This window comes from Phocoena phocoena, chromosome 8 (assembly GCF_963924675.1).
Source record: "Phocoena phocoena chromosome 8, mPhoPho1.1, whole genome shotgun sequence".
NCBI lineage: Eukaryota > Metazoa > Chordata > Mammalia > Artiodactyla > Phocoenidae > Phocoena > Phocoena phocoena.
Window position 1 is genome coordinate 103,280,361 of NC_089226.1, and position 24,769 is coordinate 103,305,129.

General features: G+C 62.2%; 1 protein-coding gene across 1 annotated transcript; it reads left to right on the forward strand.

Annotated features, from left to right (window-relative positions):
• The first annotated feature begins 520 nt into the window (after positions 1 to 520).
• PCNX3 (pecanex 3) lies at positions 521 to 21,966 on the forward strand. The gene is made up of 35 exons (XM_065881419.1): positions 521 to 673; positions 1,045 to 1,232; positions 1,470 to 1,569; positions 1,692 to 1,731; positions 1,833 to 1,928; positions 2,153 to 3,280; positions 3,788 to 3,911; positions 3,994 to 4,172; positions 4,388 to 4,478; positions 4,858 to 4,993; positions 6,252 to 6,373; positions 7,177 to 7,330; positions 7,626 to 7,658; positions 7,935 to 8,106; positions 8,210 to 8,320; positions 8,672 to 8,763; positions 8,925 to 9,034; positions 9,183 to 9,288; positions 9,388 to 9,480; positions 9,668 to 9,818; positions 10,976 to 11,120; positions 11,472 to 11,649; positions 12,399 to 12,507; positions 12,668 to 12,797; positions 13,217 to 13,275; positions 13,376 to 13,591; positions 14,213 to 14,466; positions 18,180 to 18,410; positions 18,576 to 18,679; positions 18,987 to 19,134; positions 19,222 to 19,452; positions 19,527 to 19,801; positions 20,722 to 20,855; positions 20,942 to 21,240; positions 21,317 to 21,966. Exons 1-35 carry the CDS (start codon positions 521 to 523, stop codon positions 21,509 to 21,511), a joined length of 6,087 nt encoding a protein of 2,028 aa, XP_065737491.1. The 3' UTR covers positions 21,512 to 21,966.
• Positions 21,967 to 24,769: the final 2,803 nt, after the last annotated feature.

Genomic DNA, 24,769 nt, shown 5'->3' on the forward strand with positions numbered 1-24,769 from the left:
GGTTGGCGGCTCGCGGCTCCTTTTTCCGGCCTCCCCCTTGGGCCAGCTCCCGCAGAAGCGGGGCGAGCGCGGAGCCCAAAACGAGTGACCTGTGACCCCGGAAGTGGACCTCAGGGTACCAGGGCTTTCCCCGGGCCGGAACCGAGGGAGCCGTCGCCTGCACCCCCAGAGCATCCACCCCACGCCCACCTCTGGATGCCGCCGACGGGTGCCCGGCCCGTGCCCTGCGCCTGCCTGCCGGCCCGGCCCTTGGGAGCAGATCTGGGCCGGGGGTGGGGGCCCGGACCCCGCCTCTGATGCGTCTCCACCCCCGCGCCTGGGTCTCGCACCGCTGACTGCCCGGGCCGGCCCCGCCCCCTGCTCGCACCCTAGCCCCACCGACCTCTCTCCTCCGCTGGGGGAGGCCATGGCGTGAGCGCGAGGCCGGGCCCCGGGGCCCTCGGGCGCCACGCGGGGCATGGGCCGGGGGCCGCCCCCATGAGGGTCCCGGGAGGAGGGCGCGCGCAGCAGCGGCGGGGCCATGGGGTCGCAGGTATTGCAGATCCTGCGCCAGGGGGTGTGGGCTTCGCTCACCGGCGGTTGGTTCTTCGACCCGCACCAGAGCACCTTCTCCAACTGCTTCCACCTCTATGTCTGGATATTCCTGCTCACGTTTCCTTTCTTGCTGTACATGGTGAGACGCTGCCGCCACCTGTAACTCCCGCCGGGGAAAGGGAGGGCAGATGTCACGGAGGGGTGCAACCTGGCAGGGATTCTGGGCTGTGGCTTGGGCACTAGGATGTAGGAAGAGGACTCAGTGCGGAGTTTGGAGTGTGTGGAGGAGAGGCCAAAATTTTCTGGCCTGGGTGACCTTGAGACCCTCACTTTGTTTCTCTCCAGTTAGAAAGAAGACAGGGCCCTCCGCCAGGGCCTTCTTACTAGTTGTATGCAGGGGCGATGAAGTCCTGTTGTGAATTTGTGAATCCTAGCTTTGACTGTGGCGTTAGGTCCACCCCACGGGGGCAGGGCTGTGTGAAGAGGGACCTGACTTGCTGCCACCTCCAGGTCCTGCCCCCCAGCTTGATGGTGGCTGGTGTGTACTGCCTTGTGGTGGCTGTCATCTTCGCTGCCATCAAGACTGTGAACTATCGGCTGCATGCTATGTTCGACCAGGGCGAGATTGTGGAGAAGCGCAGCTCTACCATGGGGGAGCCAGAGGAAGAGCCTGCCCAGGGGGACGGCAGTCTGCCCAGGTGGGGCGAGGCAGGGCCTGTGTTGGAAATGGAGGGTCCTTGGTGCCTGGGCCTGAGCGCTGGAGGATGGAGAAGGGGCTTAGGGAACATTGGGTCCAAGAACGGTTGAATGTTCTATGGTTGGCCCTGGATTTATCAGGGGGATCTGTGCGGAGAGTAGAGTGATGGGGATGTTGGGAGAAGTACTATATGAAGAGGGAGGGTTAGCTGAAAGCTACTCTTCTTTTCCACTGCTAGGGATCCTGGAGTGGAGATGACAGTATTTCGAAAAGTGAGTTCCACACCCCCCGTACGCTGTAGTTCTCAGCATTCCGTGTTTGGCTTCAACCAGGTCTCGGTGAGTGGTCCTGGCCCTCTCCCTTCCCCACTCCTCTCCTGAGAGCCTGTCCCCAACATGGGTATGTCCTGAACCTACTTTTTGCCCTGTTTGCTCCTTCGTACTTTTTTTTTATTGCTCAGGAGTTGCTGCCCCGGATGGAGGACTCTGGGCCCCTCAGAGGTAGGTGGCTGCTGTTCAGAGCTGAAGGTGGTGGTGTGGAGTAGGGGATGGCGCGTGGAGGCCTTGAGGTCCTGCTGATGCCTCTGGGGCTGTGGTTGCAGACATCAAGGAGCTGGTGCGGGAGCAGGGCAGCAACAACGTGATCATGACCTCTGCCGATCGAGAGATGCTGAAGCTAAGCTCACAGGAGAAGCTGAGTGAGTGGGCATGTTGGCAAGAGCCTGGGGAGAAGACTAGCTGTCTTGTCTTTGAGTCACCCCAACTTTTACTTCCCTGGGCTCTCTGTGTTCTCTCAGATTGGACCTCCTCTGTGTCCTGCCCCACCGGGTTCTCAGAAAGTGGGGCCATAGGACCCCCTCAGCCACCAGTCTCTTTTGTAGAATGCCATTCTGTCGTCTTCTGTCTTCTTGTGTTCTGATAGTTGGAGACCTCCCCCAGACGCCTCCAGGGGCTGCCCCAGACCCATCTCTCCCCAGCACGGACTCCTCAGAACGTTCTCCCCTGGCTGGAGATGGCGCCCCCTGGAGTGGGAGCAGCGTGGCTGACACTCCCATGAGCCCCCTGCTGAAGGGGAGCCTCAGCCAGGAGCTGAGCAAGAGCTTCCTGACACTGACCCGGCCCGACCGGGCCCTGGTGAGGACCAGCAGTCGACGGGAACACCGCCGCGGAGCGAGCGGCTACCAGCCCCTGGACCGGCGGGGCTCGGGTGAGCCCACACCCCAGAAAGCCGGCTCCTCAGATTCCTGCTTCAGTGGCACTGACAGGGAAACGTTGAGCAGCTTCAAGAGCGAGAAGACCAACTCGACCCACCTGGACAGCCCCCCCGGTGGGCAAGCCCCCGAGGGCAGCGACACAGACCCACCCTCGGAGGCAGAGCTGCCCGCTTCACCAGATGCTGGGGTCCCGTCAGATGACACACTGCGTTCCTTTGACACAGTCGTAGGAGCAGGGACGCCTCCGGGCCCGGCTGAGCCGCTCCTGGTTGTACGGCCCAAGGACTTGGCCCTGCTGCGGCCTAGCAAACGGCGGCCACCTGTGAGAAGACACTCCCCCTCTGGCCGTGCCCCTCGGCGGCCACTGCTGGAAGGCGGGGGCTTCTTCGAGGACGATGACACCAGCGAGGGCAGTGAACTGAGCCCGGCCTCCAGCCTCCGGTCCCAGCGCCGCTACAGCACCGACAGCTCCTCGTCCACTTCCTGCTATTCCCCTGAGAGTTCTCGGGGTGCGGCGGGGGGGCCCCGGAAACGACGGGCCCCGCACGGGGCTGAGGAGGGGACGGCTGTGCCTCCCAAGCGGCCCTATGGGACCCAGCGGACGCCTAGTACCGCCAGCGCCAAAACGCACGCCCGCGTGCTGAGCATGGACGGGGCAGGGGGTGATTGCCTGAGGGGCCCCCTGGCTGGCTCCAAGGCTGAGCTGGAGGTCCAGGCGGGGGTGGAGCTGGCAGCCGGTGAGCCCGCTGTGCTGCCCGCCGAGGCCCGCCGGGGACCTGCGGCCAACCAGCCTGGCTGGCGGGGGGAGCTGCAGGAGGATGGTGCTGTGGGGGGAGGTGAGTGCCGGCTCCAGAGCTGGGGGGAGGCGAGCTCGGTAGGGACGTGGGTTTGGGCCAGGGGCAGCTGGAGTGGACCTGGTCAGCCTCTGTCTCAGGCAGCAGATGGACAAGGACGCAGCGACCTAGTGACGTTGGCTGCCAGGCGTCTCAGATGAGCAAGGCTGGAGTGGTGAGGAGACCGAGGCAGAGACCTCAGGCACCTGGCTCCAGGTCCTGCAGGTAGCACCTGGGCCTCTGCTCTTTGAGGACTCTGAGTAGCCACGCTCATCCTCCTGGGTCACCAGTGGGGCAGAGCAGATCACGTCCTTGTTTCCACATGTGGAAACTGAGGCCCGCGTGGTTAGGTGACCTGGCTGGGCCACAGAGGCGGGATACGGTTGGACTAGGCCTGACCTTTAGCTCCATCCATGCAGGGGCATCTGTCTCCCCCCTTCCCCCAACCCTCCCTCAGGCTCTGTCCAAGCCTCTGTCACTTAAGCTCGGGGGGCCTCTCTCTCTGGTCAGCTGCCGAGGAGACTGGCAAGCGGGACCGCTCAAGCAGCGTGAGGCGGGCACAGGCCATCCGGAGGCGTCACAATGCCGGCAGCAACCCTACCCCCCCCGCCTCGCTCATGGGCTCGCCGCCCAGGTGAGCACCTGCCGGCTGCTTGGACGGGAGTGGGGGCCGGCTGGCTCTAAGGGGTGCTGACCATGAGCCGACCCCTCCCCAGCAGCCTGCAGGAAGCTCAGCGGGGCCGGGCTGCCTCCCATTCCCGGGCACTGACGCTGCCCTCTGCCCTGCACTTCGCCTCCTCGCTGCTGCTCACTCGGGCCGGCGCCAACGTGCATGAGGCCTGCACCTTTGACGACACTTCTGAGGGTGCTGTGCACTACTTCTATGACGAGAGCGGTGAGCCCCTCCCCCGGTCCGTGGCCAAGCCTCTTTCTCTCCCGCTGAGGGTCGTGGTCCCAGCAGCTGTGCTCTTGGTGCCCAAGGGCTGGGCTGCCATCCAGGGGAACCCAGCAGAGGGTTTTCCTCACTTGATGGCCCTGGTGCCCACGTGGGTTGGGCCTCGGTGCTCCTGTCCCTGACAGGCTGCCTTGTGTCCCACGCTTGTGCCCCAGGCGTGCGGCGTTCCTACACCTTTGGCCTGGCTGGAGGCGGCTACGAGAACCCTGTAGGGCAGCAGGGCGAGCAGGCAGCCAATGGTGCCTGGTGAGTCTCCAAGCTTGGGCTCTCCCGACCCAGCAGCCAATGGGCTGCCATTTCTGGGGAATTTTCTGTCTTCCTTCTTTGGGCTGGGCAGGGGCAGCTCAGACCTCTAGGAGGAGAGGAGGGTGGGCGGCGGTGAAGGGTGGACCTGCAGGTCTCTGGTTCCGCGGCACTTCCAAGCAGGAGACTTCCAGGGTCTTCCAGGAGGCCCAGGACCTGGGAGGGAGGCACTTCTGCCACCTGACTCCTCTGGACACCCCTGTGCTCCTGGGTATTGGAGCAGCTCCCTTGGGCCCCCAGTCATGGCCTGGCCTTGGTCTCGACCCCATTCCTTTCCCAGCCTCACCCACAGCCCCGACCCTCACGGCTGCTGTTCCCACAGGGACCGCCACTCGCATTCCTCCAGCTTCCACTCGGCTGATGTCCCAGAGGCGACAGGTGGCTTGAACCTGCTACAGCCGCGGCCCGTGGTCCTGCAGGGCATGCAGGTGCGCCGAGTGCCCCTGGAGATCCCAGAGGTGAGGAGCCAGCATCGGGGAAGGAGCTGCAGGGGGCGGGGTGCAGACCACCAAGCATCCACCCAGGCACCAGGAGGGACAGGTCACCCTGAGTGAGGGCTCCAGGGGCCTTGAGATAGCTGTCTTGACCTTTGATGGCAGGGTGCACAGGTCCTGGACCTGAATGGCTCAAGGAGTCGCTTATTTATTTACTCGTTCAACGAACCTGTCTGGAATAGTTTTGTTTGCCCTGGAGGGGCCACAGTTAGTGGGGACGGTGGGTGTTAGCAGTGGCACTTGGAGAAGGGGCAGTTGAGCTCGCCTGGCAGTGGCAGTGCTGCCTCCTGTGCTGGGCGCCTGACGTGGGGTGTCTTGAGGCATGCTGTTCGAGCTTGTCCGTCTCAGCAGAGCTAGCAAGAGCGCCACCTTTCGTTCCTGAAAGCGTCCTGACGTAGGCAATAACTGATGTGGTTGGCCAGGGAATAACAGAAGTACTAGGGACGTATGAGACACAGACTCAGAGTTAAACGACAGTCGTGAAAGTAGCACCCACACACCCAGGGCCACAGAGAGTCCACGGGCAGCGCCCAGAAGCCCCACGTGCCCCTTCCTGATGCGATTATTCTCTTGACAGTCACATGGGATAGCAGTGTTATCCTTCCACAGCCGAGGGTCTCCACCAGAGGCAGGGGCTGTGCTGCGGGGCTCTCCAGAGCCCAGCACAGGGACAGGCTCGTAGTTGTATCCCGTAAACACTTGTTGAATTAAAGACACGAGAAGCCCAAAGAGATTAAATAGTTGGTCCAGGGCCTCGCAGTGCTGGCACCGGCACCGAGGCCCGTCCTCAGGGCTGGCGCTCCGTGTGCTCCAGGGTAGGGGGGTCTGAGTGACCCTGAGGGCTCTGTCTGGGAGGAGGGTAGTGTTTGTGCTGGCTCCTGAAGGATAAGGTGGATTTCTCTGAGCCCAGGAAGAGACGGGAGATGCTGCCTGAGTGGGGAAGACAGACGCAGGAGCTAGTAATCCTGGCGTCCAGCAGTCCTGGAAGCCCCCACGGCCACTGAGCCCCGTCCTGGGAAGCTGGAGGAAGGAGTAGGCCCTTGGATGAAGGGTCAGGGCAGGCCGCGGGGCTGCTACATGGTGGGGACTTTCTGTGTTGACCAGCCAGTGTGTGCTGGGGGGTGGCAGTGGACCACGGGGGCGGGGGGTGCGGGGCTGATGGCCGCGGCCATGGGGACCGCAGTTTGACCTGCTGGACCAGGACTCCCTGCACGAATCCCAGGAGCAGACACTGATGGAGGAAGCGCCGCCCCGGGCCCAGCACAGCTACAAGTACTGGCTTCTTCCCGGCCGCTGGACCTCTGTGCGCTACGAGCGGCTCGCCCTGCTGGCCCTGCTGGACCGGTGAGCACCCACCCCCTCATCCCCCAGTCCTTGATCGTCCCTGGCCCCTGGCCTTCCAGACTCTGAACATGTGGAGGCTGTCATGGCAACAGAGAACCTACCTGCTGGGGTCGCTGAGGGTGCGTGGAGAGCTGGAGTCTGCACTGGGGTTTCTTCAGGTGCTTCTGGGTGCAGAGGGGCGGCCGAGGGGGTGGTGCTCTGGTCACTCCTCTCCCAGAGCTTTGCTGGAGACGTTGTTCCTGTTCAGTGTGTTGTTTTTTATTTGCTTCTGGGTGAGTGTCAAGTAAATTGAATCCTGTACCCTGAAAAAGCTAACGAATCATCTGTCTTAGCTTTCCGTGTTTTCGGGAGGAAACTGAGGCCCAGAAAGTGAGAGAGATCAGATGACGTTTGTTGTCGGGGTGAATGATTTGGGCCTGGAACCTGTGTCCTGGCTTCCTGTGTTCTGGATTTCTCCCGGCGCTGTGACCGGTGTTTTGGGGGCATTGTCTGTGTGCGTAGCATAGCGAGTGGGAGCCGGAGATGGGTAGATGCCAGAGTGGTGGCACCTGAGGCCTCAGGGTCTAGAGGGGGCAAAGACTGGGATCGGGATGCAGGGTAGCAGTGGAGTGGCTTCCTGGAGCGGGTGCCACCTGGCCCTGGCCCTGAGAGGGCATAGCTTCACATACTCAGGATGACGGCTGGCGTGGACACCGGCCTGGACATGGGCCTTTGTGGCTGGCTCCTGTTTCCCCCATCCCCTAACCCCTTGCCCGACTAGCAGGTGAGGAGGTGGGTGTGCTCTGACCCTGCTCTCTCTCCAGGACACGGGGGCTGGTGGAGAACATTCTCGGTGTCGGCCTGAGCAGCCTCGTCGCCTTCCTGGGCTACTTGCTTTTGCTCAAGGGCTTCTTCACCGACATCTGGGTCTTCCAGTTCTGCCTGGTCATCGCCTCCTGCCAGTATTCCCTGCTGAAGGTCAGGCCTGGCTTCCTGGGTCTCTTCCCTCCCATCTCTTCCCAGATGCACCCCCCTTCCCAGGATCCCTCTTGAGCGGGTTGAGCTCGAAACCCGCTCGAAAGCAGTTAAGATGCTTCAGATCCCCTGTAGCCACCCCCCATCCTACAAATGAGAGAACTGAAGCTCAGGACAGTTCAGGGGCCTGCCCTGGTCATTCATAAGGGCCCAGAAGTGGAATCAAACAGATCCTGGGGCCTCTGACCCTCCCGTGGGCGCTGGCTCTCATCACCAGTGTAGCTCTTGTCTCTTCCAGAGTGTCCAGCCTGATGCAGCATCCCCCATGCACGTGAGTACCAGCAGAGCAGCACCTTTCCCCGCGAGGCTCAGGCCTGGGTCCTGGGCGGGACTGAGACCAGGTGGGGAAGGGGTCGGGTGGGGGAGAGGCAGGGCTCCCTCAACCACCCCCATCACCCCTAGCTCCTTGGTCCTTCTGCCCCCAGCATGCCAAGCTTTCTATCTTGGACCCAGGGCCAGGCACGGGACATGTGAGCATGTGTGTGTGCACGTACAAGTAGGGTGTTCAGTAGGGGAGGCCTGGCTCCTCACAGGCCCCCCTCCCCAGGGCCACAACTGGGTGATCGCATACAGCCGGCCTGTCTACTTCTGTATCTGCTGTCTGCTCATCTGGCTGCTGGACGCCCTGGGCTCAGCTCAGCCTTTCCCGCCCGTCTCCCTCTATGGCCTCACGCTCTTCTCCGCCTCCTTCTTCTTTTGCGCCCGTGATGTAGCCACTGGTAAGGCCGGGCAGGGTTGAGGTTGCCCAGGGAGCGAGGCCCCAAGGGTGGGCCGAGGGGCAGCCTGCAGGCTGACCGGGCCTCCGCTTCCCCTCCCCGCCAGTGTTCACCTTGTGCTTCCCGTTCGTATTCCTCCTGGGCCTCCTGCCCCAGGTGAACACCTGTCTCATGTACCTGCTGGAGCAGATAGATATGCACGGCTTTGGGGGCACAGGTATGGGGCCCACGGGTGGCTCGGGGGTGTGGGGGCCGTGCGGGGCCCAGGAGGGGCTGTGGATTAGGGCTGCGGCTCTGGCTGCTCACTGAGCCTTCTCCCGCGGCGACATGGTGGATTCTGAGAGCCCATCTCTTCCCCTCCCCTCCCTTCCCCTCCTGTCTCCTCCGCAGGCAAGTGGTTTAAACCCAAGAATGCCAGGGATTCCGAAGGCCTCTCCGGGCTGGGGGGAGCCGAGAACAGTGGGCTGGGGATGGGGTCTGGGGGAGTTGAGGGGCAGCGGGGGGTGGTGGGGTGGGCGGCCGCCAGGCGGGAGCTGGGCTTTACTAAAGGCTGTCGCTCACCTCGCAGCTGCCACCAGCCCACTCACTGCGGTCTTCAGCCTCTCGCGCAGCTTGCTGGCTGCTGCCCTGCTCTACGGCTTCTGCCTCGGAGCCATCAAGGTAGGGATGACCTGTCGGTGGCGGGCATACTGAAGCCCAGGGGGTTGTTGGGACAGGGCTGTGAATTGGGCTCAGCAGTGGCTTCTCCCACGGTTGGGGGACCGCCCCCCGCCGCCATGCTTATCCTCATCCCCTCTGACCAGCATGGGTTCTCTCCCCAGACTCCTTGGCCAGAGCAGCACGTCCCCGTCCTTTTCTCTGTCTTCTGTGGCCTCCTGGTGGCGCTGTCCTACCACCTAAGCCGGCAGAGCAGTGACCCCACCGTGCTCTGGTGGGTGCCCGCATGTACCTGTCCGTGTGCGCACGTGTACACGTGTTTGCGTGTCTGTCACCACCTGACATGGCAGGGGTTGGGGGGTGTCTGTGGGAGGAGGGCAGCCTCCCCAGACCCAGGCCCTGACTCTTCTCACGCCCCCCAGGTCCCTGATCCGGAGCAAGCTCTTCCCCGAGCTGGAGGAGCGGAGCTTGGAGACGGCCCGCGCCGAGCCCCCAGACCCCCTGCCAGACAAGATGCGTCAGTCAGTGGTGAGGACCGGCAGTGTCAGGGTCTAGTCTTGGGGTGCGGGGGTGTGGTCAGCCACTGGGTGGCGGGGACACCCAAGCTGGTGTTTCCTGACCCTGCAGCGCGAGGTCCTGCACTCTGACCTGGTGATGTGTGTGGTGATTGCTGTGCTCACCTTTGCCATCAGTGCCAGCACCGTCTTCATTGCCCTGAAGGTTCGTGTGGCGCAGGCCACCCCTCCCCCTCCCCCCACCTCAGTTTCCGCCGGAGCCCGATTGCCCTGAGGGCCTGGGCAGCCATGGCCTCACGTCCTTCTCTGCCCCTGGCTGACCTGTACCAGGTGGCTCCATGGCCCTGTGGCCTGTGTCCCTTGGCTGAGCCTGCCGCCTCTCCCTCTTGCAGTCCGTGCTGGGTTTTGTGTTGTATGCGCTGGCTGGGGCCGTGGGCTTCTTCACCCATTACCTGCTGCCGCAACTCCGCAAACAGCTGCCCTGGTTCTGCCTGTCACAGCCCGTGCTGAAGCCGCTGGAGTACAGCCAGTATGAAGTGCGCGGTGAGTGCCCCCCGCCCCAGGCTGGGACCCCTCCACGCCTCCTGCCCTGATTTCCAAGTGGACCTGCAGCCTGATGGGAGCACAGGCCTCGCAGCTCAGAGTGCCAGCAGGGGGCAGCCTCTGCCCACACCTCCGCGTCCGCTCTGGCACTGGCCCTGCGGCCCCTTCACTGCCCTCTGTACCCGCTCCTGCGCCCGCTTCAGCCCATGCCTCACTTTCACCCTGCCTGCTTTGCCCTTTTCCTACCTGCCTCACAGTCTCTGAGGAGATGGGAGAAGTAGAACTCCAGGACCTTAAAGGGACACGTTGTCGAGAATTACAAGTTGGCTACCAACAAACTACATCAGCCTGGCATGCGTTTTTACTTGGATTCTGCAACACAAACACCCCTGAGCCTATATTTAAACACCTGGATTTGTTTACTCTTTTCTTTTTTTCTTTAATATTTATTTGTTTATTATTTTGGCTGCTCCAGGTCTTAGTTGCGGCACACGGGATCACCATTGCAGTTTGTGGGATCTTTAGTTGCAGCATGCAGACTCTTAGTTGTGGCATGCATGTGGGATCTAGTTACCTGACCAGGGATCAAACCTGGGCCCCCTGCATTGGGAGCGCAGAATCTTACCCACTGGACCGACAGGGAAGGCCATAAACATTTGGATTTGTTATGCAAAGGTCCACATGCCTTTGTTTTCATAGACAATGAAGGATTTTGCCCACTGGGCCAGCATCTCCATGTGGCTGAAGTCAGCTGGAGCCAAGTGGCAGGGGCCCCTTCAGAAGGGCCCTGAGGCTGAGGATCACTGTGTACTTGGGCCTCACCCTGCCCGCCCTGGCTCCGGTGGGCACCTGGGGTGTTGTCATCAGCCTTTATTTCACAGACAGCCGACTGGGCAGAGCACCTGCCCTAATCCCCCAACACACCCGACCTGGGCCTCATCGGCCTCATTGCCCTCATCTGGGCTGCCAGAGATCAACCACCTGCCCCGCAACCGCTCAGAGTCTCTAGGGACCCAGAATGCCACATCCCCACGTCCTGGGGTTTGCCGTCTGTCCAGGTTCCTTTGGAGAGCACACCTATCCTGCCCCGTGGTTGGAGGGGAATGCGGAGGATCCAGTGCTAGACAGCAGTCCCACCTTTCCACCTTTCGTTGCAGGTGCTGCCCAGGTGATGTGGTTTGAGAAGCTGTACGCCGGCCTGCAGTGTGTGGAGAAGTACCTCATCTACCCTGCTGTGGTGCTCAACGCCCTCACAGTGGACGCCCACACGGTCGTCAGCCACCCGGATAAGTTCTGTCTCTAGTGAGGACCGCCAGCCCCCTGCCATACCACCGTCTACATCTCCGTGTGACATGGGGGGAAACTGAGGCCCAGAGAGGGAAGGACACCTGCCTCAGTTGCCCAGCAAGCTTAAGTAGGCCCCTAGCTCCTGACACCCTTTCCGGTGCCGCAGCTGCCTCTTCAAGAGCAGATGTGTCTCTCCAGTGTGCCTGAAGGGGGTGACCTCTTTAGAGAGCAGAGACGAAGAGGCACCGGGCCAGAAGAGCAGGGGCCTGCCCAGCAGAGCCCAGGCCAGGGCCAGCAAGGGATGGGCACCCACACCCACTGTGCCGAGTCTCCGCCCAGTGCCTAACGCCCACCCCTCGCCCACAGCTGCCGGGCGCTGCTGATGACCGTGGCTGGGCTGAAGCTGCTGCGCTCGGCTTTCTGCTGCCCCCCCCAGCAGTACCTGACCCTGGCCTTCACCGTCCTGCTGTTCCACTTCGACTACCCGCGCCTCTCCCAGGGCTTCCTGCTCGACTACTTCCTCATGTCCCTGCTCTGCAGCAAGGTGAGACTGTGCAGCAAGGCTCCAGGCTGTGCAGCGGGAGCAGGCCTCTCGTGCCTTGGTGCGGGAGACCTTCCCCAGTCCACGTTAGCCACGCTGGGGGCCTTCGCAGCGGCTCCTAGCGGGGCAGCGAGCATGCTGCGGTTTAAAGTGGGTAAGTGATTTGCCTCAGGTCTCCTGGAGCATTGGTGATCAGCTGGGACTTGAAAAGGACCGTTCCCCGGCTCTGTGCTGGAGTCTGCAGTGGTGCCTGCAGGGCGACCCCAGTGCAGGCCTGAGCTTTCAGCTCACTCACGTGGGCATTCTAGTCTGGTTTCTGGCCTGGCCCAGGATGATGGCGATCCAGACTGTGTCCCCCTCTGAGGGCAGGGCCTGTGACTGTCTCTTAACTCTTGGTAGCACAGTTGAGGCCCAGCCTCATCTCTGAGAGTGGCATGGCCTGAGCAAGTCTGCTCTACCTTCTCGAACCTCAGTTTTCCCATCTGAGAAATGGGACAGCAGTAGGAGGCTCCCGGAGTGGTTCTACGAATTAAATGGCTAACGCCCCCTTGGTTGCTTTGTCTGGAGCTGCTGATGGTATCGGGGGCTTCGAGGCAGGTCCAGAGTGTAAGAGCTGGGAGTGATCTTGAGCTTGACTCCCATGTAGGCAGCAAGTGGCGTAGCCCCAAGGCTCTGAGTGGGTACTTGGTGGACCCCCCCCTCTCTGTGAGTGATCTGCGTATCTTTTACCTTCCCCCCTTCCAACCCTGCAGCTGTGGGACCTGCTGTACAAGCTGCGTTTTGTGCTGACCTACATCGCGCCCTGGCAGATCACGTGGGGCTCGGCTTTCCACGCTTTTGCCCAGCCATTCGCCGTGCCACGTACCCAGCCTGCCGCCTGCTGCCTGGGCGCGGGTGTGCAGGGAGGACCGTGGCCTGGATGGGGCTGGGGGCCGCCAGGCGGGCTGGCACGGGGTGGGGGGCTAGTGAGGGAGGCCGGGGAGGGTCCTGCGTGCCTGCCACCTCCTTGACTCGTGCCCAGACTCGGCCATGCTGTTCGTTCAGGCCCTGCTCTCCGCGCTCTTCTCCACGCCGCTCAACCCCCTGCTGGGTAGCGCCGTCTTCATCATGTCCTACGCGCGGCCCCTCAAGTTCTGGGAGCGCGACTACAAGTGAGTCTCGTGGGACACAGAAGCAAGTTCCGGGGGCGTCCCTGAGAGAGACTTGGCAGAGGAGTGGGATGGCTGCACCGGGGGGCAGGTTGCGGGGAGACGGGAAGGAGTTTGGAGCCCAGGCTGGGTGGGGCGCTGTGGGCTTCGGTGAGGTGGCTGACCCAAACGAGGCAAAACTCGAGCCAGGCCGAGGCCTCGGGCTCACACCCTGGGCTTCCTGGCTGTGTGGTCCCGGGTGAGTCCCCTCATGTCTCTGAGCCTCAGCCTCCCCCTCTGTCACGGGGCTGTCGTGATGTCTGCCTCAGAGTGCAGGGGTGCGGGTTCGGAGGGGAGGTGCTTGGGGCTGGTGGGAGCAGTCGTTAAGCCCTGGGCAGCGTCGCCTTCTCGGCCACCTGTGTTGTCGCTCTCTCTCTGAACAGCACTAAACGTGTGGATCATTCCAACACCCGCCTGGTCACACAGCTGGACCGGAACCCTGGTGTGTACCCGGCCATCGGGGGCTTTCGGGTGGGGCCTTTCTGGAGGGAGCCTTGCTCACGTGTCACGTTGTCCATCTGTCCGTCCATCCTGGGTTCCAGGAGCTGATGACAACAACCTCAACTCGATCTTCTACGAGCACTTGACTCGCTCGCTGCAGCACACGCTGTGTGGGGACCTGGTGCTGGGCCGCTGGGGCAACTACGGCCCCGGCGACTGCTTTGTTCTGGCCTCCGACTACCTCAACGCCCTGGTGCACCTCATCGAGGTCGGCAATGGCCTCGTCACCTTCCAGCTGCGTGGCCTCGAGTTCCGGGGTGAGTCGCGGGGCTGAGTTTGACGGTGTGTCGGGGCTGGACTCTAGCCCTGCTCTGCTCCGGTTTGCTGGGGCCCTTGAGCAAGGGGCTCTGTCCGCCGGGCCTGGGTTTCCTAGTCCGAGCAGTGAGGCGGCAGGCTCTCTCCGGCCCAGCCCCGTCCCTGCCCTGACTGTGGCAGGTCTGTAGCGACCAGGCTGCTCTGATGAAAGCTCGGACCTGGAGCTTCCGCTGGCCTGCTCTGCAGTCTCAGGCCAGGACCAGGTGGGGGGCCACACATGAGCCCTGGTGAGTGAGCCGGCTCCTTGCCCTCAGGAAGCTGTGCCTGGAAGATGCCAGCTTCATAGGGGCTCACAGATGCACAGGGGCTCTAGGCACAGCTCGGGAGCAACACGAGCCTGAGCTTCAGTCTTTGCGTCTATAGATGAGGGACCAGACCCTGTCCCCTCCCCGCAACCCTCAACGACCCAGTTCCACCCATCACGGCCACTGGGAGTCAGGAGAAAGGGGCTTAATAATGGTTACTTGCGTTGCATCTTGGGGAGGTGCCTGGGCACTGTCTGGGGAGGAGGTAGGCTGGGGTGTCCCTGTGGCCCCCTGACTGGAGTGCCCCCTTCCCCGCAGGTACGTACTGCCAGCAGCGTGAGGTGGAGGCCATCACAGAGGGTGTGGAGGAGGATGAGGGCTGCTGCTGCTGCGAGCCTGGCCACCTGCCGAGGGTCCTGTCCTTCAATGCCGCCTTCGGGCAGCGCTGGCTGGCCTGGGAAGTGACAGCCAGCAAGTACGTGCTGGAGGGCTACAGCATCAGTGACAACAACGCTGCCTCCATGCTGCAGGTCTTCGACCTCCGCAAGATCCTCATCACCTACTACGTCAGGGTATGAGGGGCAGGTGGCTGGGGGCAGGGGTCCCCGCCGGTGACTGCTCACTGGCCAGGAGCATCCCGAAGGCCATCCTCTGGATCCTTGGGGGCCTGTTTTGCCCAAGGGAAGCAGAGGCCTCAGAGAGTTTAATCAGCCTCCAAAGTGTCAGTGTTGGACAGCGGGCCTCAGAGGCCCATGTGACTCTCTGACGGTGGGGAGCCCGGGGCGGCGGGCTCCCTGTCACCCTCCTCCAGGAGGCTCACATGGGGTGGTGAGTCCTGGGGGCCGGTGGGCAGCACGTGCACAGATCCGCTCTCTGGGAGGGGCATTGCTGATGCCAGCCTTCTAGAGCACCAGCCCCGCCCCACACCCCCCCCCAGTACAGAGTGACGGTAATAGAACAGTGGTGGCAGGAACAACAGTCTTAGGAGCAGCTGCCAAGCAGCGGTGCTCACTGAGGGCTGGGCTCTGCCAGGCACCTCTCCTGAGCTGGGTGAAGCCCTCCACACCCTCCAGGAGAGGTCCCGCTGCCTCAGATGCGGGCAGTGACTTGCCCGAGGCCCTAGAGTCAGGAGAAGTGCCAGAGCTAGGCTTAGCCCAGGCCTGGTCCTCGCTGTCTCAGCCTGGGCACGCCAAGCCGGGCCTGAGGGTCTCGAGGCCTGTGGTGACATGGCAGGGGGGTTGGTGAGGCACGGTGTGGGGTCCGAAGGGAGCTGTGGATTGGGTTCTGGGAAGCTTGAGGTATCGCCTTCTTTGCTGTGCCTGTCAACCCCCTTGAGAAGTGGGGATTCTCGCAGTTCTGTAAGGTGGCAGGGATGATGAGGGCATACAGGAGCGGGGTGAGTAGGGGCTCACAGGTCCCCTCACGCTCTCTTAGCATCTTCCCTGGGGCTTGTCGTGGGCCCAGAAGGGGTGGCCTGTTGGAGTCCAGGTGAGCCTGCCCACCTGAGGTTCTCTCTAGGGCAGTCCTGTGCATTCCCTAGCTGTCCTTCACTGCCAGTGGGCACCCCATCTGTGTCGCTTGTCAGAGAAACTGCACTTTCTCTGCTGTGGATGTTTCCACCCGTCCACTCCTAGGGAAGGGCTTGTGAGCCTGCCCCATACTTATCGTCACCAAGAAAGAGGCTGTGGTCCAGAAAAAGGCACTCCCAGCTGCAGGTCACCCAGGGGTTACGGTCCTGTCCACCTTCCTCTCCCCGTCTCCTGAGAGGTGCTCCTGCCCAGGTCTCCCCACTTCCTCCCTCTCGGCCAGTGTAGGCTTCTCGTGGCGGTGTAGCAGACCCCAGCCAGGCCCCCGGCTAGCAGGCTGAGATGAGCGCCGCCCTGTCCAGCTTCTTGAGGGGAAGCTGACTTGCCGCAGCTGCCTCAAAGGCTGGGCAGAATCACGGCCGTGTGGAGGCGCCTGGAGGACCCAGGGAAGGCTCTGCCCAGGATGGAGCGTGGGCTGAAGTTTGGAAGGATGAATGGGGGCTGCTGAGGCGGGGCCTGGGGGGAGGCAGGTGTGCAGGGCAGCCCCACAGGCCTGGGGCAGTTCAGGGATGTGTCCCATCCAGCCCTGGGCTTGGCAGACCAGGCGGAGCCTTCCTGTGCAGATTTAGCCCCCCTTGGCGCCTCCTACCCCTTGTCCTTCGTGGAAGTCACTGAGTGCAGTTGCGTGAGAGATTCAGTGCAACTCTCGTGGCCACAGAGACACTGGCCCTCACATCCACCTGCAGCCAAGCCTTGGGGTGCTCTCAGCATTTCCAAGCCCAGGCACATTCATTCTGCTGTTGGATTCTTTTTTTTTTTTTTTTTTTTTTTTGCGGTACGCGGGCCTCTCACTGTCGTGGCCTCTCCCGTTGCGGAGCACAGGCTCCGGACGCGCAGGCTCAGCGACCATGGCTCACGGGTCCAGCCGCTCCGCGGCACGTGGGATCTTCCCGGACCGGGGCACGAACCTGTGTCCCCTGCATCGGCAGGCGGACTCCCAACCACTGCGCCACCAGGGAAGCCCCTGTTTGATTCTTTTAGTAACTCTTGGAAGAGGCAAGGTCGGTGTAATAGGCCCCTTTCACAGTTGAGAAAACTGAGGCTCACGGACCCATCCTTGCAGTTAGGTGGGATGAAGGCAGAAAAGGTGCCACAGTCGTGATGCTTATGAGGATTCAGTGAGCTGCCCCGCGTGAAACACGGAGCAGAGCCACTGAGCTGCCAGCAAATGCTTGCAGGCGGGCGCTGTTACCCTGAGAACCACTCTCAGGGCTGGGCCCGAGGATTGCTGGTTCCGTAGAACCGCGTGCTTGTACAGGTTAATGGAGCACTTCTGTGTGCCAGGCCAGCTCCTCCCCCAGTCCCCAAAGGTTTTTTTTCTGGTTCTTCTTGGGGGCTGCGGAGATGCCCTCTAAGCAAGAAGGTCAGTCTGGAGCCAGTCTGCCTGGAGCCCAAGCTGCCCCACAGCCCTCCTGCCCCCATTCACCCCATTAGGCTCCTGGTGCCCCTTCCTCTTGGTAAGGGGGCCACCCAGCCTTCCCCAGACTGCCCACTCACCTGCCACAGCCGAGGCAATGCTGGGGCCAGGCTCCCAGCTACCAGGCAAGCTGCTGTATGCCGGAAACCGAACTGACGAGGCTCCACCATGGCCTCCAGGCGTCCCCACCATCACCACCCAGGGAGCTAGCTGAGGCCCTTGGCTCTTCCTGGCTTGTACTGTGGCCATTTTGCCCAGGCTCTTAGCCTTTCCATGTCCTACCAGAGACAGCCTGCTGGACTCCCCTACTGCCTAGGTGCCCTCTGTTCATGGCCAGCTGTGCCAGCCTCCCCAGCTCTGGACTTCCCACCCTTCCCCCGGGCAGAAGCCCATCCCGTTGGTTCCATCCCAGGGAAGCACACAGAATCCCAGTAACCTCACTGGCTGCCAGCTGCCGGCCTCACACTGCCCATCCATGCTGGCTGTGTCAGCTGCCTACTTCCAAGAGCTCCTCTGCATTTGCCCAAAGCCCTGCTTAGAAGCCAGCAGAATCTCTTAAAGGGTCCAGGAGCCCCGGACTTTGGGCACAGATGCCGTGCCTCTGGCTTTTTTCTGAGGGGAAGCCCTGTGGCCGTCACACTTCAGCTGCCTCAAGGGGCCCAAGACCTAGGGGCACTTAGGCCCCACTGGCCTGCAGGCAGCCCCACGACCTTAGTCTGACCTTCTGGGGCCTCTGAGGTCTGGATGCCACAGCATCGTGGTATTGTGGTGCTGGCCAGCTCACCCTGCCCTGCTGTGTAATTGCGGGCAAGTCTGTCGTCTGTCTGGGCCTCAGTTCCCCTTACAAACAGGGCAGGAGGGAAGGGCAAGCGTCCGAGCACTTGCCACAGTGCACCACCCTCCAGGGGATGCTCCGTGAGGAGGACTGCTTCCTGTCAGCTTTCCCCTTCCCCCTCCCTGGCCGAGAGCAGGGCAGCAGACTTGCCTGTGGGTCTTCAGGGAGCTGAGATGGGACACAGGATGGGCGTCCCGGGAAGCTGACTTCAGCTCAGTCTGAGGGAGAAACCTCTTTTTTTTTTTTTGGCCACTCCGCATGCCTTCTGGGGTCCTGATTCCCTGACCCGAGATCGAACCCCTGGCTTTGGCAGCGAAAGCATGGAGCCCTAATCACTGGACCGCCAGGGAATTCCCACGGAGAAGCCTCTTCACCCTGACACTGTCTCCTTCAGTGGCCAGGGCAAGGGCGCTCCCCCAGTCACTGACCCCAGCCCTCTACTCCCAGAGCATCATCTACTATGTGAGCCGCTCTCCAAAGCTGGAGGCCTGGCTGAGCCACGAGGGCATCGCGACAGCCCTGCGTCCTGTGCGGGCACCTGGCTATGCTGACTCAGACCCCACCTTCTCACTGAGTGTGGATGAGGACTACGACCTTCGCCTCTCTGGCCTCTCGCTGCCCTCCTTCTGCGCTGTGCACCTGGAGTGGATCCAGTACTGCGCTTCCCGGCGCGGCCAGGTCCGGCCACCACTACCCTGGGGCTGCCTTCCCCCTCGGCCTACCCCCTCCCCGTGCAGGTTCTTCTCACCCTCAGCCTCCCTTGGCCTGGGCCCCAGCCCCCACCCCAAGTTCCCTGTCCCAGGTCTGAGCTGGGCTCTGGGGACGGGGGTCCTTGTGCCGCAGCCTGTGGACCAGGATTGGAACTCGCCGCTGGTCACGCTGTGTTTTGGCCTGTGTGTGCTGGGCCGCCGGGCCCTGGGGACAGCTTCGCACAGCATGTCGGCCAGGTGAGTGCCCGCAAGTCCAGCCGGGCCTGTCACTCTCTCCTCCTCTACCTCCATGAAGAGCTCTGGGCCTCTGGCCTCAGCCCCCAGGGGCCGCGTCAGTCCTTCCTTCAGTGGCTCTTTTACCCATGGTGACTTCGCCTGCTCCTCACCGCCCTGTGAGGGACATGGGCAGAGGTTGACCTCGTCAAGATGGCAAAACCAAGGCCCAGCATAAAGAGCCGTCTCCGCTCTGACCACTGCACATAGAGGCAGAGCTCAGGAAGCCAGGAGCCCCCTGTGCATTCACCTCCCCGCTCCTCTTCCCCAGCCTGGAGCCCTTCCTCTACGGCCTGCACGCCCTGTTTAAGGGGGACTTCCGTATCACCTCCCCGCGCGACGAGTGGGTCTTTGCCGACATGGACCTGCTTCACCGCGTGGTGGCACCCGGGGTTCGCATGGCCCTCAAGCTTCACCAGGTAGGGAGAGGTGTGCCCAGGCAGGGTGGGGCGAGGTCTCTGCCCAGGCCAGGGGCCGCCGGCCTCAGCCCTCCGTCCTTCCCGCAGGACCACTTCACGTCCCCAGATGAGTATGAGGAGCCGGCCGCTCTGTATGACGCCATCGCCGCCAACGAGGAGCGGCTGGTCATCTCGCACGAAGGCGACCCGGCCTGGCGCAGCGCCATCCTCAGCAACACGCCCTCGCTCTTGGCGCTGCGGCACGTCTTGGACGACGCCTCCGACGAGTACAAGATCATCATGCTCAACCGGCGCCACCTCAGCTTCCGTGTCATCAAGGTGGGGACGGCCGCTCGCCCGACCCGGCCCCCCTCCGGGCGCGGCCTCCTGACCCCCGCGTGTGGCCTCCGCAGGTGAACCGCGAGTGCGTGCGCGGCCTGTGGGCTGGGCAGCAGCAGGAGCTGGTGTTCCTGCGCAACCGCAACCCCGAGCGCGGCAGCATCCAGAACGCCAAGCAGGCGCTGCGCAACATGATCAACTCCTCCTGTGACCAGCCGCTGGGCTACCCCATCTACGTGTCGCCCCTCACCACCTCGCTGGCCGGCAGCCACCCCCAGCTGCGGGCACTGTGGGGCGGCCCCGTCAGCCTGGGCGCCATCGCCCGCTGGCTTTTGCGCAGCTGGGAGAGGTGAGCTCCGCCCCCCCGCCTCTAGCCCGCGAGGCCGGGGTCACGGGGCAGGAAGCCGGGGCTCGGAGAGAGGAAGCGGCTCTCTCCGGGGTCTGACTGAGGAAGTGCTGGAGCCAGGATTGAGCCCCGGGAGCCGACCCCTTCCCCGAGCTGACCCCTTCCCCGAGCTGACCCAACCGCACACCCCGCCCCCTCAGCCAGAGCTGAATGTGGCCTTTAGCCTGAAGCATCGTTGATGACGCTTCCCTTTTTTTTTTTTCTTAAGGTTTATTTATTATTTATTTTATTTGTCTTTGGCTGTGTCGGGTCTTAGTTGTGGCACGTGCGATCTTCGTTGAGGAATGCGGGATCTTTTGTTGCAGAGTGTGGGCTTCTCTCTAGTTGTGACGAGCGGGTTTTTCTTCTCTAGTTACGGCGCGCAGGCTCCGGGGCCCATGGGCTCTGTAGTTTGCGGCACTCGGGCTCTAGTTGAGGCGCGCGAGCTCAGTAGTTGTGGCATATGGGCTTAGTCGCCCTGCGGCATGTGGGATCTTAGTTCCCTGACCAGGGATCGAACCCGTGTCCCCTGCGTTGTAAGGTGGAATCTTTACTACTGGACCACCAGGGGAGTCCCCGATAAGCCCTCCCTTAAAAGCCCTGTAGGGACTTCCCTGGTGGTGCGGTGGTTAAGACTCTGTGCTTCCGCTGCAGGCGGTGCGGGTTCGATCCCTGGTCAGGGAATTAAGATCCCACATGCCACGCAGTACGGCCTTAAGGAGAAAAAAAAAAAAGCCCTGTAAAGTAGATGGCAAAAACCTTTTAGAAATGGGACTCTGGGTTCTGATATGGTAGGTGACCTGTCTTGGGTTGGGGACTTGTGCTTGTGAGGTCTTTGTATCTCCCACTCCCTACCAACCTTTTGTCCACCTCCCATCCCCCAGGCTTCATAAGGGCTGTGGTGCCGGCTGCAACAGCGGCGGGAACGTGGATGACTCGGACTGTGGTGGAGGCGGAGGCTTGACCTCCCTCAGCAATAACCCCCCCTTGGCACAACCCACACCTGAGAACACAGCAGGTGAGCAGGCAGGGCCGCGCTGAACCGCTGAGTGGAGAGGCAGCCTAGCCGACTGAAGTCTCTGCTCTCTTATCTGTCTCCCACAGGTGGTGGTGACCAGCCCCTCCCACCAGGCCCTGCCTGGGGCCCGAGGCCCTCCCTGAGTGGCTCTGGTGATGGGCGCCCCCCTCCTCTGCTGCAGTGGCCACCCCCTCGGCTCCCTGGACCATCCCCTGCTTCTCCTGCCCCCACTGAGGGTCCCAGGCCCTCAAGGCCCCCTGGCCCTGGCCTCCTTAGTTCTGAGGGTCCCAGTGGGAAGTGGAGCCTGGGGGGTCGGAAGGGGCTAGGGGGATCCGAGGGGGAGCCAGCCTCAGGGAGCCCTAAAGGAAGCACCCCCAAATCTCAGGTAAGGTTCTTATGGGAAGGTCGGGTCCTGGGCAGCTCAGGTCTGCTCTCCTACCAACCTATCTCCCCTCCCTCAGGTGCCCCTAGACCTCAGCCTCAGCCCGGACATCAGCACCGATGCCTCGCCCCCCAGAGCAGTGCAGGATATTCCGTGCTTGGACAGCAGTGCTCCTGAGAGTGGCACGCCCACTGGGGCCCTGGGCGACTGGCCTGCCCCCGCTGAAGAGCGTGAGAGCCCAGCTGCCCAGCCCCTGCTGGAGCATCAGTACTGAGTGGCCTGGTGCCCTCTGGGTCCCAGCCCAGGATTCAGAAACTCGGACCCCCAGCCTTTGGCCCTTTCTGCTGGACCACAGAACTGAGTGGCTTTGGCTCCCACATGTGAACCCTGACCTCTGGCTGCCTTAGCCAGAGCACCAGAACTGAGTATCCCAGACCTCTGACCTTGGCCCCTGATCTCTCATCCTAATTCAGGGCCTGGGCTCCCCAAACTGAGGCAGGCAGCCTCCCAGCTGGGCCCTAAGAGCCAAACCCGTGGGCTGGTCCTGCTTCAAGCCCATGGCCAGAACTGACTTGGCCCCTCGGCCTGCACTGCCTGCTGGGGTAGCCCCTTGGCCTTGGACTTGGGGCTGAAATGTGGGGAGGGGGGTTTCTTTTTCTTTTTTTTCTTTTTTTTTTTTTTTTTCGTGCTTCGGAGACACCAGAATTAATAACACTATTTTTGATTTTGGTTGGTAGTTTCTTCTTCCATCTGGGGGTGTTTGGGTGGAGGATAGATGAACACAGAGAGGGGAATGGGCTATGATGAAGATCAAGGTTAGACCAGGGTGGGGTTCAAGTAGGACTGGATCCTCTTCCTCACAAGCCTGTTACCTTTTCTAGCCTTGATCTGAGGTTTGCAGTTCCGTTTCTCACACCCAAGTGTTCAAAGACTAGCTCCAGTGGCAGATTCCTACAATTGTTAGCCTTGACCTTGGCCAAAGCCTTTCTCTGAACCTCAGTTTCTCCAGTTATAAGTAAGAGATGATACCTGTCTAAGGTGTTTTAAGAATACACGAGAGCGTGTGTAGGGCAGGGCCCAGTGCTTACGAGCAGAGTGCTTGTAAATAGCGGCACTTCCTGAGCACTTGCTCTGTTCCGGGATGGAGCTGAACACTAGTTGTCCCGGTCTAGCCCTCCCAGTTGGTTTGGAAGGCAGGTACATTTGTTCCTGTTTCTCAGCCAAGGACTGGAGGCCCGACAGTTTACTGGGCTGGGCCGGGCCTGTCGTGGGGCAGCCGTTCAGACTGCCCGCCGCCAGGCTTCCAGTCCCCGCCCGCTGCGCTTCCCGCCGACGGAGACTCCCGGGCCGGCCCCGCCCCCCCCGCTGCAGTTCCGCCCCCGGCATGGCCCCGCCCCCAGGCGGAGCCGGCGCCCGGAGCTGTAGCGGGAGAGCAGGCAGCTGGACCCCATCGCGGGAGGAGGCGGCAGAGGTACCGGCGGGAGAGGGGGGAGCGGAGGCACCGCGGTCGGGCGGAACAGGGAAGAAAGTGGCCTGGCCTGGGCCCGGGTGGTGTGTGGGTGGGAGGGGTCCTCGCCGCGTTAGCCGTCTGCTTGCTCCCAACCTCCCGTTGGGCTTCAATCTCAAGTCAGCACGTCCAGTCCCCTGCCTCTGGCCGGTGCTGCCCCCTACCTCCTTTGCGGGACGGCCTGGCCCGCCCGGTGTGCGGGTGAGCGGATGCGGTGCCTCCCGACTCCTCTCAGCGGCACTGGCGACTGCCCTTCTGCCTGTCGGCTGTGTGCTCCCCTTATTCTGGGTCTCCCCTTCTCCCTGGGCGGCCTCCAACCCAGCCTTTGCACACCGCCCCCTGGTCCCGGGCCTGGCCTGGGAGGAAACATCTGTCGCGCCCCCTGGCAGCAGAAACGGGGTCATGACCTCCAGATGTGCTGGGAAGCGTCCAGCGCCTCCTCCTGGGGCAGCCAGGCCTTCCGGATCTGTGGGAGCGGGCCGGCCCCCTCCTCCCCAGTGACACAGGCCGTGAGGAATGTCCCGGCCTCAATGGACCCTGTGTGAAGCTGCTGGGTGGGGGGCAGAGCCCAAGAACATCCCCCAAGGCAGGCCAGAGCCCTGCACTGGGCCAGAGCAAGAGGCAGCCCATGGGCTGTGCACGCACAGATACACAGAGCTCAACCCACACGGAGCAGGGGTCTGCGCAGACCCCTCCCCTCATGTCCCCTGTCACCCCCATCACACACACTTCACACACACCACAGCCGAGGCCCTGGAGCTTGGCACATGGAGCCAGGGCCTGCCTCTGACACCACACACTTAACACAAGGCCAGCTTCGCTGGCTTCACCTTCCTTTCGGTCTTCCAGCAGTGTTGGGAGGGGACAGGGATGGTTAACCCCATTTTAGAGGTGAGAGAACAGAGACTCAGGGTCAGTGTCACGAACTTGTCCTAGGAGAAACCAAGGGAGGAGGCACTCTGAGCCTTACTTGGTCCTGGAGCTTTAGCTGAGGGGTGCAGAGCCTCTGCCTCCATCCCCTCCTAGCCCAGCCCTACACAGTGTCACTGGATGATGCACAAAGACTCACCAGCAGGTGCCTGCACCCCTAGTGGGTCACCCACATCCCTGTCCCAGCCACCCACTCCATCCTGGGTTCACCTGAGGGTGACTCCCCCTCACGTTCTCATACCACCCTTTGCTTGTATTCTTTGTAATTTTGAGTCTTTGGGCCCAGCCCCTCATACCACCCTTTGCACCTTCCCCTGGTCTCGACACATTTTTCTCACTTAAGCAGGTCCCTGGGGCCTTGGGTGTCTCACTCTTACATCCTGTGAGACCTCGAGCCTTAGCCCAACCCCCCACCTGCCCCACACCTACGCACACAGTGTTAGGAGTGGGGAGGTACAGCACTGTTTAGGCCCTGGAGATTGGCAGGCCCAGGTTCAAATCCTAGCTGATATGGAATTGCTTCAGTCAAGAGCATCCCCTTATCTGGACCTCAGTTTGTTTGTCATATGGGGTTCAGATTCTCCTCTCAGCATCAGTGAGGCCAGGTAGGCAGAAGTCCCCATGGGTCCCAGTTCCAGCAAAGGGGCCTGGTCAGCATGACTCCCTCCCGTACCCCCCCAGGTATGGCTACAGAGGCCTGCAAGAGGGTGAGCCCAGGCCTGTCCTTCAGGTTAGGTTGACTTAGGTCCCATGACTGAGCTAATGTGATCCCAGCACCTTCCTCAGGATGTGGGGCCGGGCAGGGGGCTGGGCCCAGAGTTGGGGCCACTTCCCGTGCTGAAGGACGTGCTCTTGCTGTTCCTGCTGCCCCGCCAGTGCCCCCTGGGAACCCCTGTGTCCTTGAGGTACTGAGGCCATGAGGGCCAGGGCATTGAGATCCAGCCTCTGGGTGCTCAGCTCCTCTGGGATCCTGGAGGAAGTGGGAGGAGCAGGGAGGAAGGTCTCTGGGGACAGGACGTCCTCCCTTTGTCAAGTGGACAGGACCCAGACACCAGTAGCCCCATGGGTTTTCCGTCGGAGCGGAGACAAATCATC

Excerpts from the sequence above, each read along its gene's own strand:
- PCNX3 (XM_065881419.1), top strand. The coding sequence starts at position 521 with ATGGGGTCGCAGGTATTGCAGATCCTGCGCCAGGGGGTGTGGGCTTCG. Across the intron at positions 1,732-1,832 it reads GGACTCTGGGCCCCTCAGAG|ACATCAAGGAGCTGGTGCGG; the intron begins GTAGGTGGCTGC and ends CTGTGGTTGCAG. Across the intron at positions 6,374-7,176 it reads CTGCTGGCCCTGCTGGACCG|GACACGGGGGCTGGTGGAGA; the intron begins GTGAGCACCCAC and ends CTCTCTCTCCAG.